Source organism: Stigmatopora argus, chromosome 4 (assembly GCF_051989625.1).
Source record: "Stigmatopora argus isolate UIUO_Sarg chromosome 4, RoL_Sarg_1.0, whole genome shotgun sequence".
Classification (NCBI taxonomy): Eukaryota; Metazoa; Chordata; class Actinopteri; order Syngnathiformes; family Syngnathidae; genus Stigmatopora; species Stigmatopora argus.
Genome location: NC_135390.1, coordinates 22,585,903 through 22,608,533, shown reverse-complemented (window position 1 = coordinate 22,608,533; position 22,631 = coordinate 22,585,903). Strand labels below are relative to the sequence as shown.

Below are 22,631 nucleotides of genomic sequence, written 5' to 3'. Positions count from 1 at the left end.
TCACTAACAATGATCATCGTCCAATTCACTGACATCAATGGGAACCAAGTTTAATCTAATTTCCTGAGCGTCATGAAATATAAAACATTCGGAATGAATAAATAAAAATTAGGATATCAATATGTAAGTCTATGCGTGTGTAAAGTGTCATACGGGATACAGCGTCATAGAAAGGCCGTTTTGGACAATAACTTGACAGACTACACTACCCACAATGCACAAAATCTCGCGTTTCGCGGTAGTTGAAAAGCAAGCACGTCTGCGCACGCGCAGTAACGGCTACACGGTTGCTCGGAGCAAAGCGGCGAAGCAGAAAGACGAACGCAGCGAACAAAAACACAATGGCAACGGCGGCGACCACTGCTAGCGGCCCGACCACCGGCCCCGTAGGCGGTAGCGGCGGCGGTGGTGGGACTGCCCTTGCCCGCAAAAAAGACGGAGGCCCGTCGACCAAATTCTGGGAGAGTTCTGAGACCATATCCCAACTGGAGACGGTTCGTCTGTGGATCGGCAAGCACTACAAGAAGGTTAGCTGAGTTAGCATTAGCATGATTCCCATTGATTTTAATGAAGGCCGCGGCGCGCCGATAATGGACGACCGACGCTAGTTTTCGCATTAAATGCCCGCTTTTATGCCAGTTAACCCAGCTTTAATATACTGTTTTGGGTGGCTTATGACAATGACTTTGTACGTACTAACGTATAGTGTGGCTCACACTTGAAGTGGCTTTTAAATCTGCACTTTTTATCGAATACTCCCCCGGGCTAGCCCACTGGTTAGCATACACTGGCTAATGTTATTAAACAATTACATGTTAAAAATGTCAAATGTACAAATATTATACGTGGTTGTGCTTCATTTCGAATAAAATACGCTCTGCCTTTGCAACGAATAAGATAGTCGAGATAAGCATTACATTAATTTATCGCTCGGTAAATATGGGGTCGGTATTTTCACGGCTGCGTGTGTATGTGCGCACGCATGCGTATTTCAACGTCGCCATCGTTTGTTTATTTGCTGCCACTTTCCCGCTTCAAATGGATTGGACAACTCTTAGTGATAAACTCTTTTCAATTTACACCCGAAAGATGGAAAAAGACAAAAGATTGGACGTCTAACACAAACAATGGAAGCATATGACTTGTATACGTTTTAACTACTTTTGTGTATTTTTACTGTTTACATAGCAGAAAAGTTCAAATTTCTTACATTAATAAAATGGCTGTTCAAAACATTAGCATGAGCATTCAATGTATACTAATTACCGCATGGCTAAACGACCAAAAATAATGTATTCAAGTTAGAACTGTGCAACATAGCTTTGGTGCAACAATACTGAGGTAGAACATTGTTATTTTTGGGGCATTTAAACTTCATTTGTGCAGTTATTTCAGAAGATTGCAAGGGGCAAGTGTTCGGTGCTGCCACTCAGTGGACGGGAGTGGTAGTGCAGCCAACGTGTCATTTCCACCAAAAACACACGTTTAAAGTTCGTTTCAGTCGCGTTTTGATTCGGTAGAAGAATTGGCCAATGTGATATCGCAGAATTATTATTATTTTTGTTAAATTGCAGTCATGTAAAATGTGTATTTGTGTGTTTTAGTACGTGCAGAATGACTCCCCCTCAAGCAAATCCCTGGGTGGCCTGGTGGTGCAACTTCTCCAGTTCCAGGAGGACTCGTTCGGACGCAAAGTCAACAATCCTGCCCTCACCAAGTTGCCGGTATCCATTTTGATATTCATCCTGGGCAAATTCACATTGTTCTAATCGGCAAATTCACATTGTTCTATATTCCACGACGGGGGAGTGGTGTTATGAAATATTATTGGTGTGGAGACAGCAATACTCTTGTATAAGCAAATTAAAAAAAAAAAGTATTATGATGAGGAACAGGTCATATTAAAGAGCAGATTATACTCTTAAGTGCAGAAATGGTAGAATATCTGAAATTATGCTATATGGCAGTAATATTTTGTATTTTAAAGTTACACCAGATTGGTATAAAACAAGTGTTGACGCTGAACTTTTCTATTAACGAGTCAGCTTTAAATAAGTCTTAACTTTAGTTTTATTTCTTTTGAATGTGTTTTGTTTTTTGTGGAATTTCAATTCACAATATCTTAAGTTATTACCTTTGTTTATTTTATATAAGCATGTTCAAATCCATAATTCAATCAATCAAAGGCGTCTCACTGCTCATCTTTTCCCTCAAGGCTAAGTGCTTCCTGGACATGAAGGCAGGGGGCGCTCTCTGTCACATCTTGGGCTCCGTCTACAAGTTTAAGAGCGAGCAGGGCTGGTGAGTTTGCGCTAGGATTTTTTTTTTTTTATTATTATTATTTTTTTTTTTACAACTTCACATCCTGGTTCTTTTTCGTCATGGCTGCTTTTGGTCGCGATCTTTTTTAGGAGGCGCTTCGATCTGCAGAGCCCGTCCCGTATGGACAGGAATGTGGAGATGTTTTTGAATGTGGAGAAGAACTTGGTGCAGGTATGTCCAACTAGAAAATTGGATTATATTGGCCGTAAAATAATCGCAGCACATATTTAGACGCACACATACATAGGGCACACGTAAAAGTCTAAAATGTAGTACAAAGTGGACGGCTTTCGGCCCTGGTAGAAGGGGCTCTTGCCGCCATCGGCGAACAAACGGGTATTACGTCTCCCATAATAACGGCTGCGAAGGTAACCATTTCAGTGGGCGGGGTAGGGCACATTTTCATATGCGTTATCTATTTTAAGACATTAATAAATCATTTCCTTATAATTTTTGTGTGTTTCCTCACATCTTTCATACAAAATTGGGACACTTTGACCAGTTTTAAAGGGTTTAGTTGGTCGTTGTGTGAGGATTGTGGAACAAATTAGAGAATTTACATATAAAGTACACCTACTTACAACATTTTCAACTTACGAAAAAAGTTCTGCAAAGAATTACTTTAGTAGGTAGAGGTACCACTGTCATTTCCGCCCCTGTGACCTTTGACCTCCCCACCTTTAACCCCACTCGAACCTGTTCTTCCAGAACAACTGCCTGACACGTCCCACCGTCTTCTTGTCCCCTGATTTGGAGGCCAAGCAAGCCAGTAAGCTGAAAGACGCCATCAAGAGGCTCCAGGTGAGCATGACGCCAACCCCGTGGCTCCTTGGAGAACTTGACCGCTCTCCTTGCAGGGTTCCATCACCGAAGACAAGTCCAAGGCCACCCATCTCATTTTCCCCAGTCCTTTGCAGCAGGACGAAGGTCGGAACTTTTTCTTATGGCCTTCTTTCTTTTACATATGTTCATGTATAAATATATATGTTTTTTAAATATGGCAGACGAGTGGCTGCGTCCTGTCCTGAGGAAGGACAAGCAGGTTCTGGTTCACTGGGGTCTCTACCCAGACAGGTGAGTAAAAGAGGAGCGTCCGTCAAGGACGACACATTTCCACAAATGAACGGGAACGTCTGGTCTCATCAGCTACGACACCTGGATGCCGGGCGGCGAGGTGGACGCCGACGTGGAGGAGCCGCCGAGCGCCGAACGGCCGTGGAAGGTGAGCTCCTTCTAAGCGACCGGACTTTTATATCTAAATCGATTGGACGGCAATCCGCCGAGCATAGTTGTCTTGTCGCAAAATGAGTTTGAGAATGAGAAAATGGCAGGTCATTTTTTGTTGTTGTTGTTGCTCCTTTTAAATACCGCATTTTCACGACTATATGGCGCATCGTATTTTTAGCCGCAGTGTCAGTAACGAGTGCTATTTCTGTATTTTAAACACAAAGGACGCACCGTTTTTTAGACGCATATATATTATATATGAATATCGATCCGCAATAGCGCTGGGTACCGGAAGCAGCCCCAAACTCTATTTCCGGTTTCCGGTGCGCAGTGACTGCTGGGATATATAGTTCTTTTGTCAATACACCCAGGATGACGGCGAACATACTAATTTGGTGCTACATGCACCAAATGCACGGTACAACCACACGCTAAAAACATGCTTTTAAAAAGGCAACGGAAGCATAACTTTTAGCCGCAGTGTCAATAACTGGTGCTATTTCTGTATTTGACACACACACACACACAGGACGCACCGTTTTTAAAGACGCAGCCAGTCATTGCAAAACATACACCACCTTAAACATACGGACACGCGCTAAAAACACGTTTTTAAAAAGGCAACGGAAGCAAAACTGAGTTCGGTTGTACTTTATTTAGCCATTTTACAACGTACTCACGTCATCATCACCCACCAATCCATCAAAGTCCTCATTTTCTGTGTCCGAATTGAACAATTGTCCAAATGAGTCATCAAGAACGCTGAGTTTTATACGTTCGTCCAGGCGGCCACAATCCATTTGCAAATAGTAGCTAGCTAGTAGCTAGCGTAACTATTCCAAGGCTGTCTTCTATCTTTCTTAAAGCTGTGTTGATGTCGATGTACAGGCCACAATCCATTGGGTGTATTGACAAAAGGACTACATATCCCAGCAGTCACTGCGCAGTACTTTTTCTACGGGGGAAATAGTAGAGTCGGGCGGAGGCTGCTTGCCGTAGTTGTGAGAGCTGTAGCGGATGGTGTACCCTATCCACTGATTTATTTTATGGTGATAACAATTTTAGTATTGGTTCATATATAAAGCGCACTGGATTATAAGGCACCCTGTCTATTTTGGAGAAAATTTCAGACTTTTATATGCGCCTTATAGTCGTGAAAATACGGTAGCTTTATTTCATTATTTTTCTCCCGAATGGACAGGTCCACGCCAGGTGGGTCCTGGACACGGACGCCTTCAACGAGTGGATGAACGAGGAAGACTACGAGGTGGACGACAACAAAAAACCCGTCAGCTTCCGTCAGAAGATCTATCTGAAAGAGGAGGAGGTAACTCCTTCTTCCATTTCCTCAGGTCTAAAATTTTGAGACGCCCTGGTGAAAAGTCTCAAAACCTATCCGGTCGGTGTCTGCTTGTTGAATAATGTCTTCTTGCACGGAGCCGCTTGTCCGTCTGTCCGTCTTGTTTGTCATCATCCTTCTTAATTCCCTTTTTCTCCTCTTCCAAAGGACCTCCGGGTTGCTCGTTCATTGCCATTGACGACGATAAACGTCCAATTTGTTAAAACCGAGTTCAGTCTTAAGTCTAAATCAGGGGTCGGGAACCTTTTTGGACGAAGAGAGCCATAAACAATTCATATTTTCAAACATTCCATTTTATTCCACATTATTATTATAAAACATTATTTTATAAAGTAAAAATACATGAAATTGTGTGGATTTATTAATCATTTCACCACTTTGAAAGTAAAAAAAAGTCTGAATTCTTTTAAGAATATTTTTTCACTGTTGCTAATCAATGAGAATCAATGAGAGTAAGCATGCAGAAGAGTATAATGAAGAAAAAATATGATTAAAAAGGCGCTAGAGATAGTGTCGGGGCCACAGTGTGACGCTCTCATTGGTGCGTTCGGGGCTAAGGTGGTCTCTCACCAGCGGTTCCCATATTTTACCACACAGGTTAGCAGAGAGCCATATACACCCATCAGAAGAGCCACATATGGCTCCCGGGCCATAGGTTCTCTACCCCTGGCGTTCAATTCATAAAAATAAGACAGACACAGTATTTAATTTTTTTTTGCCTCGCTTTTTATTCATTTTTATTCGGCCATTTTTGACAAATTTCTTGGATTTAATTTTAGTGTAACAGGGCGGGAAATACTTTCCCTCTTTCATGTGCATTGAACTTTTGTTCAAATTGATTTTAAATAAATATTGTTCACTTTTTGATGGCTGCCAACCCCCAGTCAAGTTGTATTGGATGCCTTTTGCCGTCAGTGGGAGTGAAATACTTTTTATCGCAGTTACAGAGTAAAGATAAGTAGCAAAATGTATCATTATAATGCACATGGCTTCTTTTATCATATTTGTATCTTTACACTATTGAAACAAGAAAGCACTACTAAAATGACCTTTTTCCGGTCGACCCATCCTCCAAATGGAATGCAAAAATCCCTTGGATGGTAATTGGAGTCATAAATTCAACTTGATCGGTGTCTTCTATCGTTGCAAAAAAGACGAAAAGGAACCCTGCTGGAATTTCAGCGCCACTGCATCCTCTTCTTCCTTCTTCTCCTCCCCTCCCCTACCCGGTGTTTGTGAGAATGTTTCATCCTCTCATTCTGCCACTCTCTTATCTCATCCTCCATCCCTCGCTCCGCACGGGCCTTTGTCTGATCAGTCGTCTTCCCGCACGCCCGATCGCAAGGAGCGCAAGGCCAACGCCGCCGGCAAGAAGAGGAGGCGCTCGCCCTCGCCGCCCAGCACGCCCGCCGAGTCCCGGAAGAAGGGCGGCAAAAAGGGGTAGGAAAAAGTCCTCGTCCTTTTCGGAGTTGATCAGAATAACTTAACTTTTATAACTTTATTCATCCTGTATTCAGGAAATTTTGTTGTCACAGTAGCAAGAGGGTGATATATATATACACATACACACACACATATATATACATATATATATACACACACACATATATATACACATATATATACATACACATATACATACACATACATAGACATATACATACACATATATACACATACATACACATTCAAGCACACATAGATGTACATGCATGCATACGGTAGGTCTTAACACAGCCATTTTTTGTTAAAAAATGTCTTTCTTATTGCGTGTATGGAGAAAAATTGAAACAGGAATGATACAAAAAAGAAAAATCATCAGATTAAAAATTAATCATTCCCATTTTATTTTGTGGATGGAAAAAATTGTTGCCATCAATAACTGTTCACTGATAAATAACAATTTTGATTGTCAGGTAACGGCTATGTTTTGAAATGTCTGTTTTTCAGGCAACATTTTTTTGATAGAAAGAATCAACCATTAGTTTTGTTGTTGTTTAAGTAGATGTTAAAAAAGGATAAATGTTATATGATGGTTTTGGTTTATTTCATGCGTTTCCAAAACAAATAAATAAACTAAAGATTTTTGTATTTTTAACACATTTTTTTTTTAGAAAGAATCAAGCATTAGCTTTTTTTGTTATTTAAGTAGATGTTAAAGGATAAATGTTATATGATGGTTTTGGTTTATTTCATGCGTTTATAAAACAAATACATAAACTAAAGATTCTTGTATTTTTTAACATTTGAATTGACTAAAACTTATCTATGGATACTTTACAATAAAAAATGTTGAGAGGTATTTACTTTGTACACGCTTTAGGTTTCTCTTTATAATTTCCGTATTTACTCACATATAAACCGACTAAAGATTCTCGTATTTTTTAACATTTGAATTGACCAAAACTGATCGATAAATATTTTGCCATCAAAAATGTTGAAAAGTATTTACTTTGTACAAGCTTTAGGTTTCTCTTTATGATTACTGTATTTACTCGCATATAAGCCGCATTTGTGGGACAAAAAAAATGACGACAGAATCGAGGGTACGGCTTAAAGACGACATGCACAATGTGACAAAGACGTGATAGGCGTCCAATCATCATCGTTCAGGTGTATATTTCAATAAAGTCTTCTCGGGAAACCAACGTGAAGCTCCTTTTCCAGGAACCAAGGCCATTACTGGAAACGCCGAGGGCACCGCGGCGAAGAGGACGACACGGAGGACGACGCCTCCAAGGACCCGGACGACTCGTCGGCCGGCGCCAGCATGGAGGAGGGAAGCCTTTCCAAAAACGGTACGTCCCGACGGCGGAGGTCCCCGGCACGATCCCGCTCGTGTGACGACGCCCCGTGTCCGTCCGCTCAGCCCATTCCAAGAAGGACGCCGACAACGCGCCGCTCAAAGGAGACAACGGAGCGGACGTGGGTACGTTACGTTACGCCGTCGCCTCCCCCCGCCGTCGCAGAATCGCGTTGACTGTTTCGCTTCTCCACGCAGACGATATGGAGGACGATTCCGTGCTGTCTGGCGGAAAGGTGATGCGTTTTACGGCGGCCCGTCTAAGTCAAAATTGCATCCTTAGCTAACGCTCATATTGCACAATGGAATCAATTTTGTCTTCAGGATGACGAAGACCAAAGCAAAGCGGAAATCAGCCGCCTGATGGACGCGGGCGAGGACAACGTGACGGAGCAGACCCACCACATCATCATCCCCAGCTACAGCGCCTGGTTCGACTACAACTGGTAAGTCGGACAGAAATTTGCCACTTCCCCAACGCCAAGACTCGAGCCTCTCTTTCTCCCTTTGCAGCATCCACGAAATCGAGAGGAGAGCCCTGCCGGAGTTCTTCAACGGGAAGAACAAGTCCAAGACGCCAGAAATGTGAGTGGCAAAGCGGGAATTCAAACTAAGGACAACAAAACAGAACTCATTGGAGGAGAATAGAGTCTGATAGCTGTGGGGGACCCAATTTAAATCAGACACACCCACTAAATTCAAGGGTACACGGTCGATTGGTCGCCGGTCTTTTGGTCGCCCGGAAGGTTATTGATAATTACCATTGAAATGGTTGCTCAAATTCCCTAAATACAAACTGCAAATGACTATTTAGTCATACTTAATGCCCTAGTAATTATTAGGCTAAAGAAAAGCTCCAAATTTCCCAGACTTTGATTGTTTTTTGTTGGAGAACTTGTTAAGACCGACTGAACTGACGTCGCTTCTTAAAGGGACAACAACGCATGTACATACAAACTCTTCTACACTCACAAGTGGGCTCAGTGAAAGTGCTCATGGCCATTGTTGGCTTTTATTCATGCGTAGACCGTCTTGTTTTACCTTGTTTTGTCGCCGGTCTTTTGGTCGCCCGGAAGGTTAATTCATAATGACCATTGAAATGGTTGCTCAAATTCCCTAAATACAAACTGCGAATGACTATTTAGTCATACTGAATGCCCTAGTAATTATTAGGCTAAAGAGAAGCTCCAAATTTCCCGGACTTTGATTGTTTTTTGTTGGGGAACTTGTTAAGACCGACTGAACTGACGTCGCTTCTTAAAGGGACAACGCATGTACATACAAACTCTTCTACACTCACACGTCAACTCAGTGAAACTGGTCATGGCCATTGTTGGCTTTTATTCATGCGTTGACCGTCTTGTTTTACCTTGTTTTGTCGCCGGTCTTTTGGTCGCCTGTTGTCGCGGTCGGGGCGACCAAAAGATGGCGACCAATCGACCGCACACGAAATTCAAGAAGACTTTATTTGTTCGTCTGTAAGTCGCAAATTCCCACGTTGTATATTTAGGACAAAACACGTGCATCTAGTCAGACATTTAGAGTCATTTATAGAGTTTTTGCAACAGAGAAAAAGTCTAAAGAATTATTTTTGTAATAAATATTCATTTTACTTAGTTTTTCTAAGTTAAGTTGTGTAACTTTGTTATTTTTAATGTTCAAAAGAATAAATGTGATTTTTTTAAGACTGAAGTTGCAATAAAAAGCACATTTTCAGATGAAATATGTATTTATATATATAGTTTGCTCACCTCTGATTTAATTTTTTTTTTCAGGTTTCTAATCCATTTTTCAAAGGCAATAGTTTAAAAAAAACAAAAATGAAGAGCAAGTTTTTTAAGAATGACTTTAAAATAGAGAAGAAGAAAAAATGACATTAACATGAATACATTTGACGAGAATAGTCAGTTTTATGGTGGGGTATGTGAGCAGAATTGAGCCTTTGTGGGACACGTTCTTGCAAGGGTCTTATTTCGGGGGATGAAAGAAGAGTGAAATGACGTCCTTATAGATTTGAAGAATGACATTTTGACCTCTTCAACAGATACTTGGCCTACCGCAATTTCATGATCGACACGTACCGCCTCAACCCCCAAGAGTACCTCACCTCCACCTCCTGCCGCAGGAACCTGACAGGGGACGTGTGCGCCATTATGAGGTCAGTCACCCCAAAAATAACTCTCCAAATGATCTATTCCACTTCCATATTTATTGGAAAATACCACATTTACTTACGTATAAGCCGCACCCTTAAAATTGCCTTGAAATGGTTGCATTTTTCAATTTCTCGTGTATAAGCCGCCCTTGATACCCAATTTTTACCTCCATATTCATGGTTTTAATAGGAGTACAAATGTGTTACTTTGAAGGGAAAATCCTAAGAAAAATCATCAAAGTCACATGCTATTTCTGAGATTAGTGTATCAATCAAAATTACAATATCATAAGGAAGTTAATATGCCTGTCATACTAAATGCAAAATATCAAATTATTCAATCTGAAAAAATAAATAAGTCTATCTTGATGAGAACCTGATGGAAGTTAATACAGACGCTCCCCTACTTACGAACGAGTTAGGTTCCGAGCGATTGTTCATAAGTTGAATTTGTTTGTAAGTTGATTCAGTGCTATATTTTGTATTAGAATTTATGTTTAAGGCCTATATAAGTATATTGAAGGTTTATATAAGTGCATTTGTATGTTTAAGGCTTGTATAAGTAACACACATTGGTTTGTACTGAAAAAAAAATAACATGGAGAGAATACATAGAGTACTGTATACATACATTAGAGAGAGAGAGATTTACTAGAAACTGGCCGAAAGAAGCTATCTAATGACGATTGCACAGTTTTCTTCTTTTTTTCATCATAAATGATGCGGTAGCACTGTATGGCATCATTCAATTGATTTGCAAACTTTGTGCAACGTTCAATATTTGGGTCCTGCTGCTCCATCTTTCTGTTTATAAATGGTACTGACGGTCGAATGATTCAAGTTGTATGGCCGTGAAACGCTCACCACTTTCTCACGCGCATCAAGCTTCGTTATTATTGCCACTCGTTTCAAATGAAATGGCTTGCCTCTTCCTTGCAACTCCCTCAATAGAAGCCTTTCGCTTTTTACCAACAGTATTGAAAAATGGATGCACGAGATATTTAATGATACAAATGAAAAAGGTTCTTTGCGCACTGGAGATACATTCACGCACTTCCGCACTGCAACGAACTGGGCAGAGGAAGGTAGATGCTGGGTGAGCTGAGCTCTGACAGCGCCAGGCGTCGGTATTAGCGGCGGAAAGAAGCACTACACGGAAAAAGGCGCGCATACAAAATCGAACTTACGAACATTTTTCGACATAAACGCAATTTGCAGACATGTTCGTATGTACCGTTGTTCGTAAGTCGTATGTTCGTAAGTAGGGGAGCGTCTGTATGCCTGTCTTAGTAAATGCAAAATATCAAAATTATTCAATTTGAAAAAAGAAATATGTCTATCTTGATGAGAACCTGCTTGCATTTTAATCACAGAAATGACAATTTCACAATGTTATAAATTTCCCGTGTTTTCCGTTGTTTTAATTAAAAGGCAGGTTAGTAGATATGTTGTTTCTTTTCGTTCAGGCACCTAAGTGGACAGCTCGGGGTCCTTAAGTTTTCAAGTTTAAAAGTACAGCGTCTGTCAATAGTTTTGTCGTTGGGATTTTGTACCGAAAGCCGGTATCAGTTCAACGTGGGTAAAAAAAGTAATTTGCGCGGTGTGGCCTGCAGGGTCCACGCCTTCTTGGAGCAGTGGGGTCTGGTCAACTACCAGGTGGACTCTGACAGCAGACCCTTGCCCATGGGCCCCCCGCCCACTCCCCACTTCACGGTGCTGGCCGACACGCCTTCCGGCCTGATGCCTCTCAACCACAGACCTCCGCCGGTAAGTCTGTCGAGCCGACGGCGGCCAACGGCGACGTGATGCTCGGAATGCGCTCGCTCCCGTTGGGCAGATTCCGCCTCCGCAGCAGATGCCCAACTTCTCAGACAAGTTGAAGGACAAAGCCATCGACCTCCAGAACTTTGGCCTCCGCACTGACCAGTACAAGAAGAACTCAAAGGTGGGAGATGTTACAATTACCGTATTATCTCGCATTTACGCCGTATTTGTCGCTATAAAAAAAAACACAAGATCGAGGGTGCGGCTTATATGCGCACAAATGAGACGTGACATGCACAAAACACAAGACCGTGTGGCCGATACGGTCATTTATTTCAAAATAGAGAAAAGATAAACAGATAAAACGCTAAACAAAATTAATTTTGACGTCTTTGAATGAAATTCAAGAAAAAAACTAACCCGTATTTTGCATAAAACATGTTTTTTTTCCCGTTTTTATTTATTAGATGAGATCACTTTATTCATCCCGTATTCGGGAAATGTCATTGTCACAGTAGCAAGAGGGTGAGAATACAGACACAGCAAAAGACACCCTAGACATAAATAAATAGGTCATAAATAAGTGAATAAATAAATAAATATTTATTTTTATGGGGTACCATGTTACCTAGGGATGACAAAGTAGACCGCTACAGACACACTTCCTGGCTGTACTGCTCACGTGACTTTTATGACCTCCGGTCGGAATTGCGATTATTGAAGTGCTAATTGTCTCTCACTGTCTCATGAGCGCCACCATGCTATTTGGGTCAAGTTATAATAATAATAATCATACATAGGCCCTGTCATCATCATCATCAACAACAACAAAAGCCTAATTGTCATAATTAAATTAAATTATTCCATACCGAAGTGGGAAAAAAAGGCCTCTTATAGTCCGAATAATACGGTACACTTTTGCTGAATTTCTGCATCGATTCTGTTGCTTTCAGGTTAAATCCTTGGTGTCCACGCGAGAGTGGACCGAGCAGGAGACCCTACTCCTACTGGAGGTGAGCTCCTCGTAACGTCTCGAAGCCTCCTCCGCGAGGAACCCGTCCCGAGCAGAGAATCCCGTTGTGGGCAGGCCCTGGAGATGTACAAAGACGACTGGAACAAAGTGTCGGAGCACGTGGGCTCGCGCACGCAAGACGAGTGCATCCTGCACTTCCTGCGCCTGCCCATCGAGGATCCTTACCTGGAGAGCTCGGAGGCGTCGCTGGGACCGCTGGCCTACCAGCCCATCCCCTTCAGCCAGTCCGGGAACCCCGTCATGAGCACGGTGGCCTTCCTGGCCTCCGTGGTGGACCCCAGGGTGGCGTCCGCCGCCGCCAAGGCCGCGCTGGGTAATGTCGATTTAGTTACACGGGATTAAGAAGAGTAATGATAAATGTGTGGTGTAACGAGATGGATCTCGCGCAGAGGAGTTCTCCCGCGTGCGTGAAGAAGTCCCCGCCGAGCTGGTGGAGGCCCACGTGAAGAAGGTCCAAGAGGCGGCCAGGAACACGGGCAAGGTGGACCCCGCCTTTGGACTGGAGAGCAGCGGGATCGCCGGGACCGCTCCGGAAGAACCGGAGAAGACGGGTGAGTCATGTGGAAGAGCTCGCTCGCGTTGCCCCAAAGTAATATATGTAATATATTTAATATATAAATGTATTACATTTCTGTAGTCCAAGTGTCAAAAATAGTTTTTTTTTCTCCCATTTAACCTTTTTTGTATTTTTTTTTTATGTAATCCCGAAATGGAACAAAAAATACTTCTCGACTTATTGCTTTCCTCTATTGTTTGCAATAATGTATAAATATTTTCTTATTTACTACTTTCATTTATTTAAAAAAATAAGAAGGGAAATCTTAAAAGGCGTTTTAAACGGTGTATCAACTATGTAAATTAAAAAAAAAAATTTAAACAAGGTAATTAATCGTAGCGGCCTTACTTTTCCTCCCTAATTAATTTGAAAGATTTGCGCAATTGACCCAAAAAAAACTCCATTTAAATCTGCATCTATGTATTCCCGAGTGCAAACACTGGGGGGCAGTAGAGATGCAGATGTCTTTCTAATGCCTTTTTACAATCTGCCACGTTAACCAGTGGATTAAAACTACTGAGCAGATGGGCTAAGGGACCGGGGGGAGGGGCCCGAGGGGTCCAAGGAAAAGTGGGTCATTGCACATCATGTTTATCTTCCACTCCCTTCGTCATATGTTATTCTGGATGAAATCTCACTTAGGATGTTTTTCTCTCCGCCATGGCCATGTTATTTTACAGATTAAAACTCACGTGGAATCAGTGCGCTTTCGCCACGTTTGCGTACTCGGTCTTGAAATGAGAAATATGTCACGTGTCATCTAGAAAACAATGGCGATTCAGAATGTGTTGCAACATTTTTAGAAAATGTATAAAAATTCAAAATATAGTCTTCTCAGTTTAATGCAGAAAAAAGATTAAAACATGTCTGGGATGAATTGGCTAATGCTGATGGTTTTCCAATAGGTTATTTTCACTTTAATTCCTAAAAACAATCAGAAAACATCCCCATTTGGCTTTTGTCAATCTCTGTGACCACACGCTGTCTTTTTTGCATCCCTTGTAGAGCCCACAGAAAGTCCTGCTGAGAAGACTGAGACGGACACGGACTCTCAACAGGGGGACAAGGTGAGGACACCACGTCTCTATTGGCATCCTGATTGGCTTCTGATAACAACCACCCCAAAAAAATCCTACCGTATTTTCTCGTGTGACCCCAAATTTGTCGCCCAAAAAATTGACTGAGTCGAGAGTGCGGCTTATATGTGCACAAATTAGACTTGACATGCCATAATGCAAAACAAAGCGGCCGATGTGGTCATTTATTTTAAAATTGATAATAATCAATCCCTCAAAGTAACACAATTGTGTGAAAATTGGGAATCAGGGGGGGGGCGTCTTATGAGACAAATGGTCAAATTCAACCATTTTAAGGGTGCGGCTTATACGCGGAGGCGGCTAATGGGCGAGAAAATTCGGTACATCAAAGACAGTCTTGGATTGGATTGGATTGGATTGGATAACTTTATTCATCCCGTATTCGGGAAATTTCGTTGTCACAGTAGCAAGGGGGTGAGGATGCAGAAATAGGAAAGGCATTTTAGACATAAATAGATAGGTAATAAGTGGGTTAATAAATAAATATATAAATAAATAAGCGTGTTGCTGAAATATATATATACAGACACACATACACACACACACACACATACACACACATATACACACATACACACATACACACACATACACACATACACACACATACACACATATACACATATACACACATATACACATACACACACACACATACACACACACATACACACACACACATACACACACATACACACATACACACACATACATACACACACATACACACATACACACACACATACATACATACACACATACACACACACACACACACACACACACATACGTATATATAAGCACACATATACATACACATAGATGTACATGCATGCTTGTCCGATTGCGCATCCCTCGCTAGTTTGACGGAATCCAAAATGTCTGCCCTACGATCCCACCCAGGCCGAGTCCAAAGACGAGGCAGAGAAACCCAGCGAGTCCGCCGAGAAAAGCGACAAACCGGATCCCCCGGAGAAGGTCCGGAAGGACGCCGGGGACGCGTCGGAGCGAGACGACGACAGCGAAGAAGGACAGGAACCCAAGGCCGTTCCTGCCGGTGGGTCCTCGTCGCCATCTTTTTTTTACGAGGAGAAGCGCCGACTAACTTCCCGGCTTTGTCGCCGACAGACGAAGACGAAGCCATGGAGACGTCCTCCAGCGAGCAGGAGAAGGACGAGAAAGCCGCCGCGGCGGAGGAAAGCGAGGAGAAGAGGAAGAAGCTGGAGCACGACATCGGAGAAGGAAACATCGCCACGGCGGCGGCCGCCGCTTTGGCGTCCGCCGCCACCAAAGCCAAGGTGACGTATCTTCAAGTTGCGGTCACGTGTCGCAAAAATAGCTTGGAAATCTCTAGCGTCAAAAGGAATTTGTTTGGCTACGCGGTTCGCGATGGATGGCCGGCGGCTTTTATTTTGGCGGCAATACAAAAACCACTTCCTCCTGGCTATTCGCTAGCACAACTAGTTTGAACTCTCGCCTCATTTTTACCTTGTAAGAAATGTCCATCAAAAAATCTTTGTCATTACACCTCATCCGGTCGGCGGCGACCAATCCCAGTTGGGGGAAAAAACACGAAATTTCGTCTCGCCATTCAAAAGAAAATTCAAGTTAGGAAAGGCAAAAAAACGGATACAAAACCCGTCCTGTCCACCATGCTTTTCGCGTGCCTCCTCTCGTTCGGTGGGTTTTTTTTTTCCGAGTGTGCTTACCGCAACTTTATTCTTTTGTTTTTCATCCTGGGCCACCACAAGAATGATACCGGTGCGAGCAAAAAGAGGAAGCGGACTCTGTTATCCATCGAAGTAAAACAGGAGATGATAAAAAAATGCGAAAGCGGCATGCGCTTGAGTGACGTTGCGAGGCAGTACGGCCGAAACACGTCCACCGTGTCCACCATAATGAAGCAGAAGGCGGCCCTGAAAGCCATGATACCCTCGCAGGGGCTCTCCATCATGTCCAAGAAGAGGTCGGCGCTCAACGACGAGATGGAGAGGCTGCTGATCCTCTGGATCCGGGAGAAGCAGATGGCCGGGGATAAGATGACCAAGACCAGCATCTCCGAGAAGGCCGTCGACATATTCGCCGACCTCCTCAAGCAGGGGGTGGGGCCCCCGGAGGGCCGGCCCTCGGAATTTAAGGCCTCGCACGGGTGGTTGGAAAAGTTCACCAGGAGGGTGGAGAGGCACTCCCTGGAGAACTACAGCGAGGACCAGCAGGTGGCGAAAGAGTTCATCGGCGACTTCCGACGGCTGCTGGAGGAAGGCGGCTACTCGCCGCAGCAGGTTTTCACTTGCAACGAGACGGGCCTCTTCTGGAAGAGGATGCCGCGCCGGACCTCCATCGCGGCCGAGGAGAAGGGCGCGGCGGGCCACACGCCCGCCAAGGACCGCTTGACGCTGGCGCTCTGCTGCAACGCCAGCGGAGATTGCAAGGTCAAGCCCCTGCTGGTGTACCACTCGGAGAACCCCCCGGCCTTCCACGCGCACAAGATCTCCAAGGAGAGGCTTCACGTGATGTGGAGGTCCAACGCCGGGGCCTGCGTCACCCGGGAGCTCTTCGTCGAGTGGCTCAAATCGGTTTTTGGACCAACCGTCGAGGCCTTCCTCCGAGAGCGGGACCTGCCCAGGAAGTGTCTCCTGGTCCTCGACAACGTCCCCGCCTACTTGCCCGACCTGGAAGGCGACCTCTTGGAGGAACTGGCCTTCATCAAGGTGGTCTACCTTCCGCCCAATATCGCCCCTCCTTTCCAGGTCTTGGACCAGCAAGTGGTCCCCATGAGTTTCCGAAAACTCTACACCAAATTCCTCTTCAAGATGTCTTCCGACGTCATCGAGTACACCCAGTGCACGCTGCGGGAATTCTGGGAGCACAACTTTGACATCGTGGTGGCTTTGACCTTGATCGACATGGCGTGGGAGGGGGTGACCGGGCACGACCTCCACGCCGCCTGGAGGAACCTGTGGCCCGGGGACCTCGGGGGGTTCAGCGCGGAGCCGGAAGCCGAGCCCCGGCCCGTGGTGGAGGAAATCGTCCTGCTAGGTACCGCCATGGGCCTGGAGCTCGACGTGGAGGACGTGGAGGAGCTGCTGAAGGGCCACCAAGAAGAACTGACCACCGAGGAACTGAAGGAGCTGGAGGCCATGCAGCGCTCGGCCCTGCGGCAGGAGATGGGCGAGGATGAGGAGACGGTCGCCGTGGCCACGGAGAGCATCGGAGAAATGCTGGACAAGTTTGCCGAGCTTTCCCAATTCGTGGAGCAAAACCATCCCCAGAAAAGGTGGTGCCGGAGCGCCATCGGACACTTTGACCACGTTTGCCTTCTGTACTTCAGGAAAATTGTCAAACGCCGACAAAAGCAATCGTCGCTGGCTCAATTTTTGGCACAACTGTCCTCGTCGGAGAGCACGGTCGAAAGGGAACGTGAACTCCAGACAAAAAACGCTGGCGGTGATGAAACGCCAGTGATTGAAACGCCAGCGAATGAAACGCCAGCGAATGAAACGCCAGCGAATGAAACGCCAGTGAAATTTTGAACGTGAAAAAAAAGACGAATCATGTTAAAAGAAAAAAAATAATGTTAACTTCTTTTAGCCACATGTTTACGTATCTGCATGCCTTCAATTTAACCTTGTTTTCATTTTTGTTTTCCTCGTATATTCCTACAAAACGGCTATCCTTGAGTCAATATTAGAGGGTCGGGTGGGGGGTTTGTAGGATTGTGATGCGGGCTTTGTTTGACTTTCACCAGCTTGGACTTTTGCCAATGTCAGGTTACCGTGAAGAATTGGAAATTGAAAGACTTGATCCCCGATAAGAAAACGTATACGAGGAAGGATTCTAATGTTAATAAAGGCTACAGAGTTTTAACATTTTTAACATTGTCCGCTGGTGGTGGTCCTTGAGATTTTTTTTTTCTTGACATAGACTAAATTTAAAACATTTCAACTGTGTAAAACCCTCTGACACTTTTGCATCGTAAATATTTAAAGGGGTCCAATAAAAATGTAAACGTATCTGGTCCCCTTTAAAGTGCAACAATTTAAAATGGTCAAATTTAATGATTCAAGCTGGCCACGAACGCAATTTTTTTGCCAGGAAAACTAATTTGTCCACTTGATCTGGCTTGAGAATAGTCCCTTTTTATAAATAATATCTTAATATGTGTGTCCGTGCCCCAAAGGGTGCTGAAATGAGACGTATTATCGCGGCACACATTTGAAGTGTTCTAGATCAACATATCAGTTAACAAGCAGCTGTCCCTGCTTGTTTATATCAGGCAAGTGTTCAAAAAAAATAGGTCAAGTTTTGCATATCGTGGCACAAATGAAATTGTACTTTTGTATTATTATTATTTACGTACCGGTAACTTTCGGGCCACCGTTGACGCTTGAACAAACTCATTTCAATCCGCAGCAGGAGGAGGGTAGGACGGCACGCGATTGGACGATTTTTTTTTTTTTTTGTCGTCGAACGGCTTCTTAATATTTATTGGTGTCTTTCCTCTTCAGCACTTGGCGGCCGTGGAGGAGAGGAAGATCAAGTCTTTAGTGGCTCTCCTGGTGGAGACGCAGATGAAGAAGTTGGAGATCAAGTTGAGGCACTTTGAGGAACTGGAAACCATCATGGACCGCGAGAAGGAGGCGGTACGTCTTGCAAAATTCACCCATTGGAGGATAATCAATGACTTTCCTGAAAATGACCAAATGACGTCTTGGCCTTTGCAGTTGGAACTTCAGCGTCAGCAGCTGTTGACGGAACGCCAGGCCTTCCACATGGAGCAGCTCAAGTACGCCGAGATGAAAGCCCGCCAGCAGATGGAGCAGCAACAGCAGGCGGCGGCGGCCGCCGCAGCCGCCGCCGCCCAAGCGCAGGGACAGCCCGGCGGCCCCCACCCGGGGCCCCCGGCCATGCACCCCGGCGGACCTCCTCCGCACCACGGAGCTCCGCCGCCTCACCACGGAGGCCCGTTGCCCGGTGCCGCCTTGCACCCGGGTTTCCCCCCGATGGCTCACCACCCCATGGTGCCCCTCCACCCCGGTCAAACAGGTGAGTTTGCGCCGGCTCCCGGGAACGACCGCGACCGTTAACAATTTTTTCCGTATCTTTGCGCAGCTCCCATGGGACCCGGACCCGTGCCCGGGCGCATGTTGGCCGGTCCCCCTGCCGCCGGGCCCCCAACCGGAGGAATGCCTCCCATGATGCCACCGCGCCATCCCGGAGCACCCAACGGCATGTGTGAGTCTTGTGTTCATTCGTTCATCTTCCCTACCGCTTTTGGGGTGCTGGAGCCCTACAGGCAACAGGCAGGGTCGCCAGCCATGAAACGGACAAACCAACCCCCCCCCCCAAAAAAAACAATTATTTTCCATCATGTCAAAGTAATTTAGCATTGATTTGTAGCTAAAGCGCATTCTCAGAAGGCGGAGGCAGGCCGCACATTTGTATTTTTGTTTTAACCTGAAATATCTCGAATACTTGATCTCAAATCTTTTATTTTCCAATCCACGCCACCACTAGATGTCCAATCCGTTTTGACTGGGAGGGCCCAATGAACATTGGTTCCAGTCAATTGGATTGGACGTCAGTCAGTTAGGTTTTGAAACCAAAAATAAAGAGGTCCGGCCCACATGAGATGAGCCTGCCAATCCTACTGTTTTAAAGCAAAAACCAGGACTCCCATTGGCCCTTGCCGACCCCCGCGAAACCCCTCCCACCCTCCTCAGCCTCCCCCATCTTTTCCATCACATTGTTCATCCCTTCTTCGTCATCATTTTTTATTTTTTTTATTTTTTGTTCGCCCCAGATCCCGGACCCGTGCCCGCCCAGGCCGAAGCGGTGCCCCCGCTCCCTCCGGCGCCCTCTGGCGGCCGCGTGGCAGACAACTGAGACGCAAAAGCGCCTCCTCGCAGCCTCCGTCGTTCGGCCACTTCTCAAAAAGTAGCGCTCGACCAACACTTTCTCGGGCAGGCCGGCACGCACGCACACACGTAGCCACACTCTCACACTCAGGGCTCGGTCGGACGACGGCGGCGGCGCCGAGAGAAAATTCCCAAACACTGTTCGACGGAGGCCGCGAGGCAAACGCTGTAAAAAGTCTCCACCTCCAAACTTACACTGAATGTGCGCGCGCGTAGGGGTACGTATCCGATTTCTACCACAGTCTTTGACGGCGATAGATGCCCGGCCGGCGCCTTCGGAACCGGGAAGGCCGGCGGCGAATCGTTCGCCGTGGTCCTTCCCGGACGTGTCGGAGCGAGCGCCGCCGCCGCCATTTTGAATCCTTTCCCCCCCAAAAAAACGACACGCAAACAAAACTGAGGTTCCACACTGGTTAGCGCGACTGTGACGCCTGGCCGGCGCCTAAACCCCGCCCCTTTCCCCGCCGCTGCCTACCTCGCTGGCCCCACCCCCGCCTACCTCGCTGGCCCCGCCCCCTCCTCCCACTCCCGTCGCCAGGTATGAACTTTTCCTTCTTTCTTAAAGTGAGTTTTGTGCGGTCAAACCATGTTTGCGCTACCTCTTCTAGAACCTTCTCCCCTTTTTAGCCTTTAGCCTTTTAGCGTCCCGCTGGCTACCTCTAAATCCCCGATTTGCGTTCTCCTTCGGAGCACGTCCGTCGCGGGCGAGCAGGCGGGCCGGCCCGTCCCGTTTTTTTGTTCCGTCACTGTCGCTTCAACCATCTTTATGAAAGGCTTCTATTGGAATTTTTAGGAGGTTTTTGGGTTGTTTTGTGTAGTTGTTTGTAGCGTTTGCTTTGATTTTTTTTGTACCCGGTCGGTCCCTTCGCCACGCGGACCCACAACACACGCTGGCCAATAAAATGTTTTTCTACAAATGTTCTCCTCGGTTTTTGTTTTCTTTTTTGTTGGGTGTGTTTTTTAGGAAGGGGAGGGGCAGCAGACGCGTCTGTGGAGGAGGAGGGGGGGCTTAAAAAGAGTTGGGGGGCGGGGCAAGTAAGCAAGCATTACTTCTGCTCTGGTTAGCAAACACAACAGAGAAGAAACAACACTAAATAACACAAAGACTGATAGCCAAACTAAAAACGACACTGTTCAAAATGAAATATAGTTGGCTAAATAATATTATAACATTTTTATATACATGTATGAAAATGTATAACTAAAATTATTGTTGAAATTCATATTTAACTGATACATCAAAATGCTTGGAGGGCCACAAGTACATAAAAGGCATATCATTTTTAAGCTAAAATTTGTGTAAAAAAAATAAACTAAAATATTTTAACATATTTTTAGTTCCAAATGTTATGGAAAATAAGATATTTTAAAATTAATCTCTGATGTAGAGTTTATTTCATTATTTTCTCATTTGTACATAAAAGTCATCAGTTTTTAAGCTAAAATTTGTCTAAAAAATAATTTAAAATATTTTTAGTTCTAAATTGTATTATGGAAAATAAGATATTTTAAAATCTCTGATGTAGAGTTTATTTCAATATTTTCTCATTTGTACATAGAAGTATATCATTTTTTAAGGTAAAATTTGTCTAAAAAATAATTTAAAATATTTTTAGTTCTAAATTGTATTATAGAAAATCAGATATTTTAAAATTAATCTCTGATGTAGAGTTTATTTCAATATTTTCTCATTTTTAATTCTAGATGTATTTTTATTTATGTATTCGTCCAAAGGTTTTTAACATTATAATGGATTGAATGTCAGATTTTGCTGTGTGCTCTTCGGCCACTAGGGGGTAGTGTAACACAAATGGACATCATACATTAAAAAGACTTACCACAACCAAGTCAGCATAAAAAATACATACATATATGAATATGGGTCAGTTGAATCATTTTTAAATCACGTGTTAACTCTTTCGTGGTCATTGCCTTTAAATTGGAAGGCTAGACAGCAGAATGATGATTTCCAATGCCACTGAAAGAGAATCTGGTAATAAACTTGCTTATAAATCAATGTATCTGAGCCCATGAATGCCGTTATATTTTCACTAACACGTTGTTATCCATTAACAATCCTAGATGTTCCAACCTTCCCACTTCAAAAGGATTGTGTCTACTAACCGTGAACTTATATTCCAATTCAAAACAGAAGGATGATTGGACATCTACTGCCGACAACTTCTTTCTGAGGGGTGAGTTTATTCATCATTATATGTATCCCCCCCCCCCCCCCCCCCCTAAAAACTGATTTTAATGACATTGTCGGTGATGGGCGTCCAATCCCTCCCGCTTAATCTTTACATAAAATACTAGCGAGAGTTTCTAAGCTATTGGAGTCTAGCATCAGGTGATCATGAAGCTGTCACTTGTGTTTTTGGACATTCTGATGAAAG

At 44.4% G+C, this 22,631-nt stretch overlaps 2 protein-coding genes across 11 annotated transcripts in view; both read left to right on the top strand.

Moving 5' to 3' along the window:
* The first annotated feature begins 263 nt into the window (after window positions 1-263).
* Window positions 264-21,156, top strand: LOC144072678 (SWI/SNF complex subunit SMARCC1-like). 4 transcript variants are annotated; one of them, XM_077597861.1, is made up of 28 exons: window positions 265-527; window positions 1,605-1,724; window positions 2,216-2,301; window positions 2,412-2,493; window positions 3,031-3,123; window positions 3,180-3,249; window positions 3,327-3,396; window positions 3,469-3,544; window positions 4,751-4,876; window positions 6,255-6,349; window positions 7,577-7,707; window positions 7,779-7,838; window positions 7,911-7,948; window positions 8,037-8,158; window positions 8,226-8,297; window positions 9,757-9,870; window positions 11,481-11,634; window positions 11,705-11,812; window positions 12,585-12,644; window positions 12,719-12,977; window positions 13,054-13,215; window positions 14,226-14,287; window positions 15,221-15,374; window positions 15,446-15,615; window positions 18,826-18,960; window positions 19,042-19,363; window positions 19,430-19,552; window positions 20,121-21,156. In XM_077597861.1, exons 1-28 carry the CDS (start codon window positions 342-344, stop codon window positions 20,201-20,203), a joined length of 3,333 nt encoding a protein of 1,110 aa, XP_077453987.1. In that variant the 5' UTR covers window positions 265-341; the 3' UTR covers window positions 20,204-21,156. The 4 variants fall into 4 exon arrangements, with proteins under 4 accessions (XP_077453985.1, XP_077453984.1, XP_077453987.1 ...); XM_077597860.1 differs by having other exon boundaries at window positions 6,228-6,349; XM_077597859.1 differs by lacking the exons at window positions 18,826-18,960; window positions 19,042-19,363; window positions 19,430-19,552; window positions 20,121-21,156 and adding an exon at window positions 16,069-18,193 and having other exon boundaries at window positions 264-527.
* A 1,310-nt stretch (window positions 21,157-22,466) lies between these two features.
* LOC144072681 (chondroitin sulfate proteoglycan 5-like) overlaps window positions 22,467-22,631 on the top strand; it is a 12,886-nt gene continuing 12,721 nt past the window's right edge. For 4 of the 7 annotated variants that reach the window (XM_077597871.1, XM_077597869.1, XM_077597866.1 and 1 more), the window contains exon 1: window positions 22,468-22,631. This exon is cut by the window's right edge and continues 448 nt beyond it. The gene's annotated coding sequence lies outside the window, so the exon portion shown is untranslated. The other 3 variants (XM_077597865.1, XM_077597867.1, XM_077597868.1) reach the window with 1 other exon arrangement.

Bases quoted from the DNA above. Each gene is read 5' to 3' on its own strand.
- LOC144072678 (XM_077597858.1), top strand. From the start codon at position 342: ATGGCAACGGCGGCGACCACTGCTAGCGGCCCGACCACCGGCCCCGTA. The intron at 7,949-8,036 runs GTGATGCGTTTT...TTTTGTCTTCAG, and splicing joins CCGTGCTGTCTGGCGGAAAG to GATGACGAAGACCAAAGCAA. The intron at 12,978-13,053 runs GTAATGTCGATT...GATCTCGCGCAG, and splicing joins CGCCGCCAAGGCCGCGCTGG to AGGAGTTCTCCCGCGTGCGT.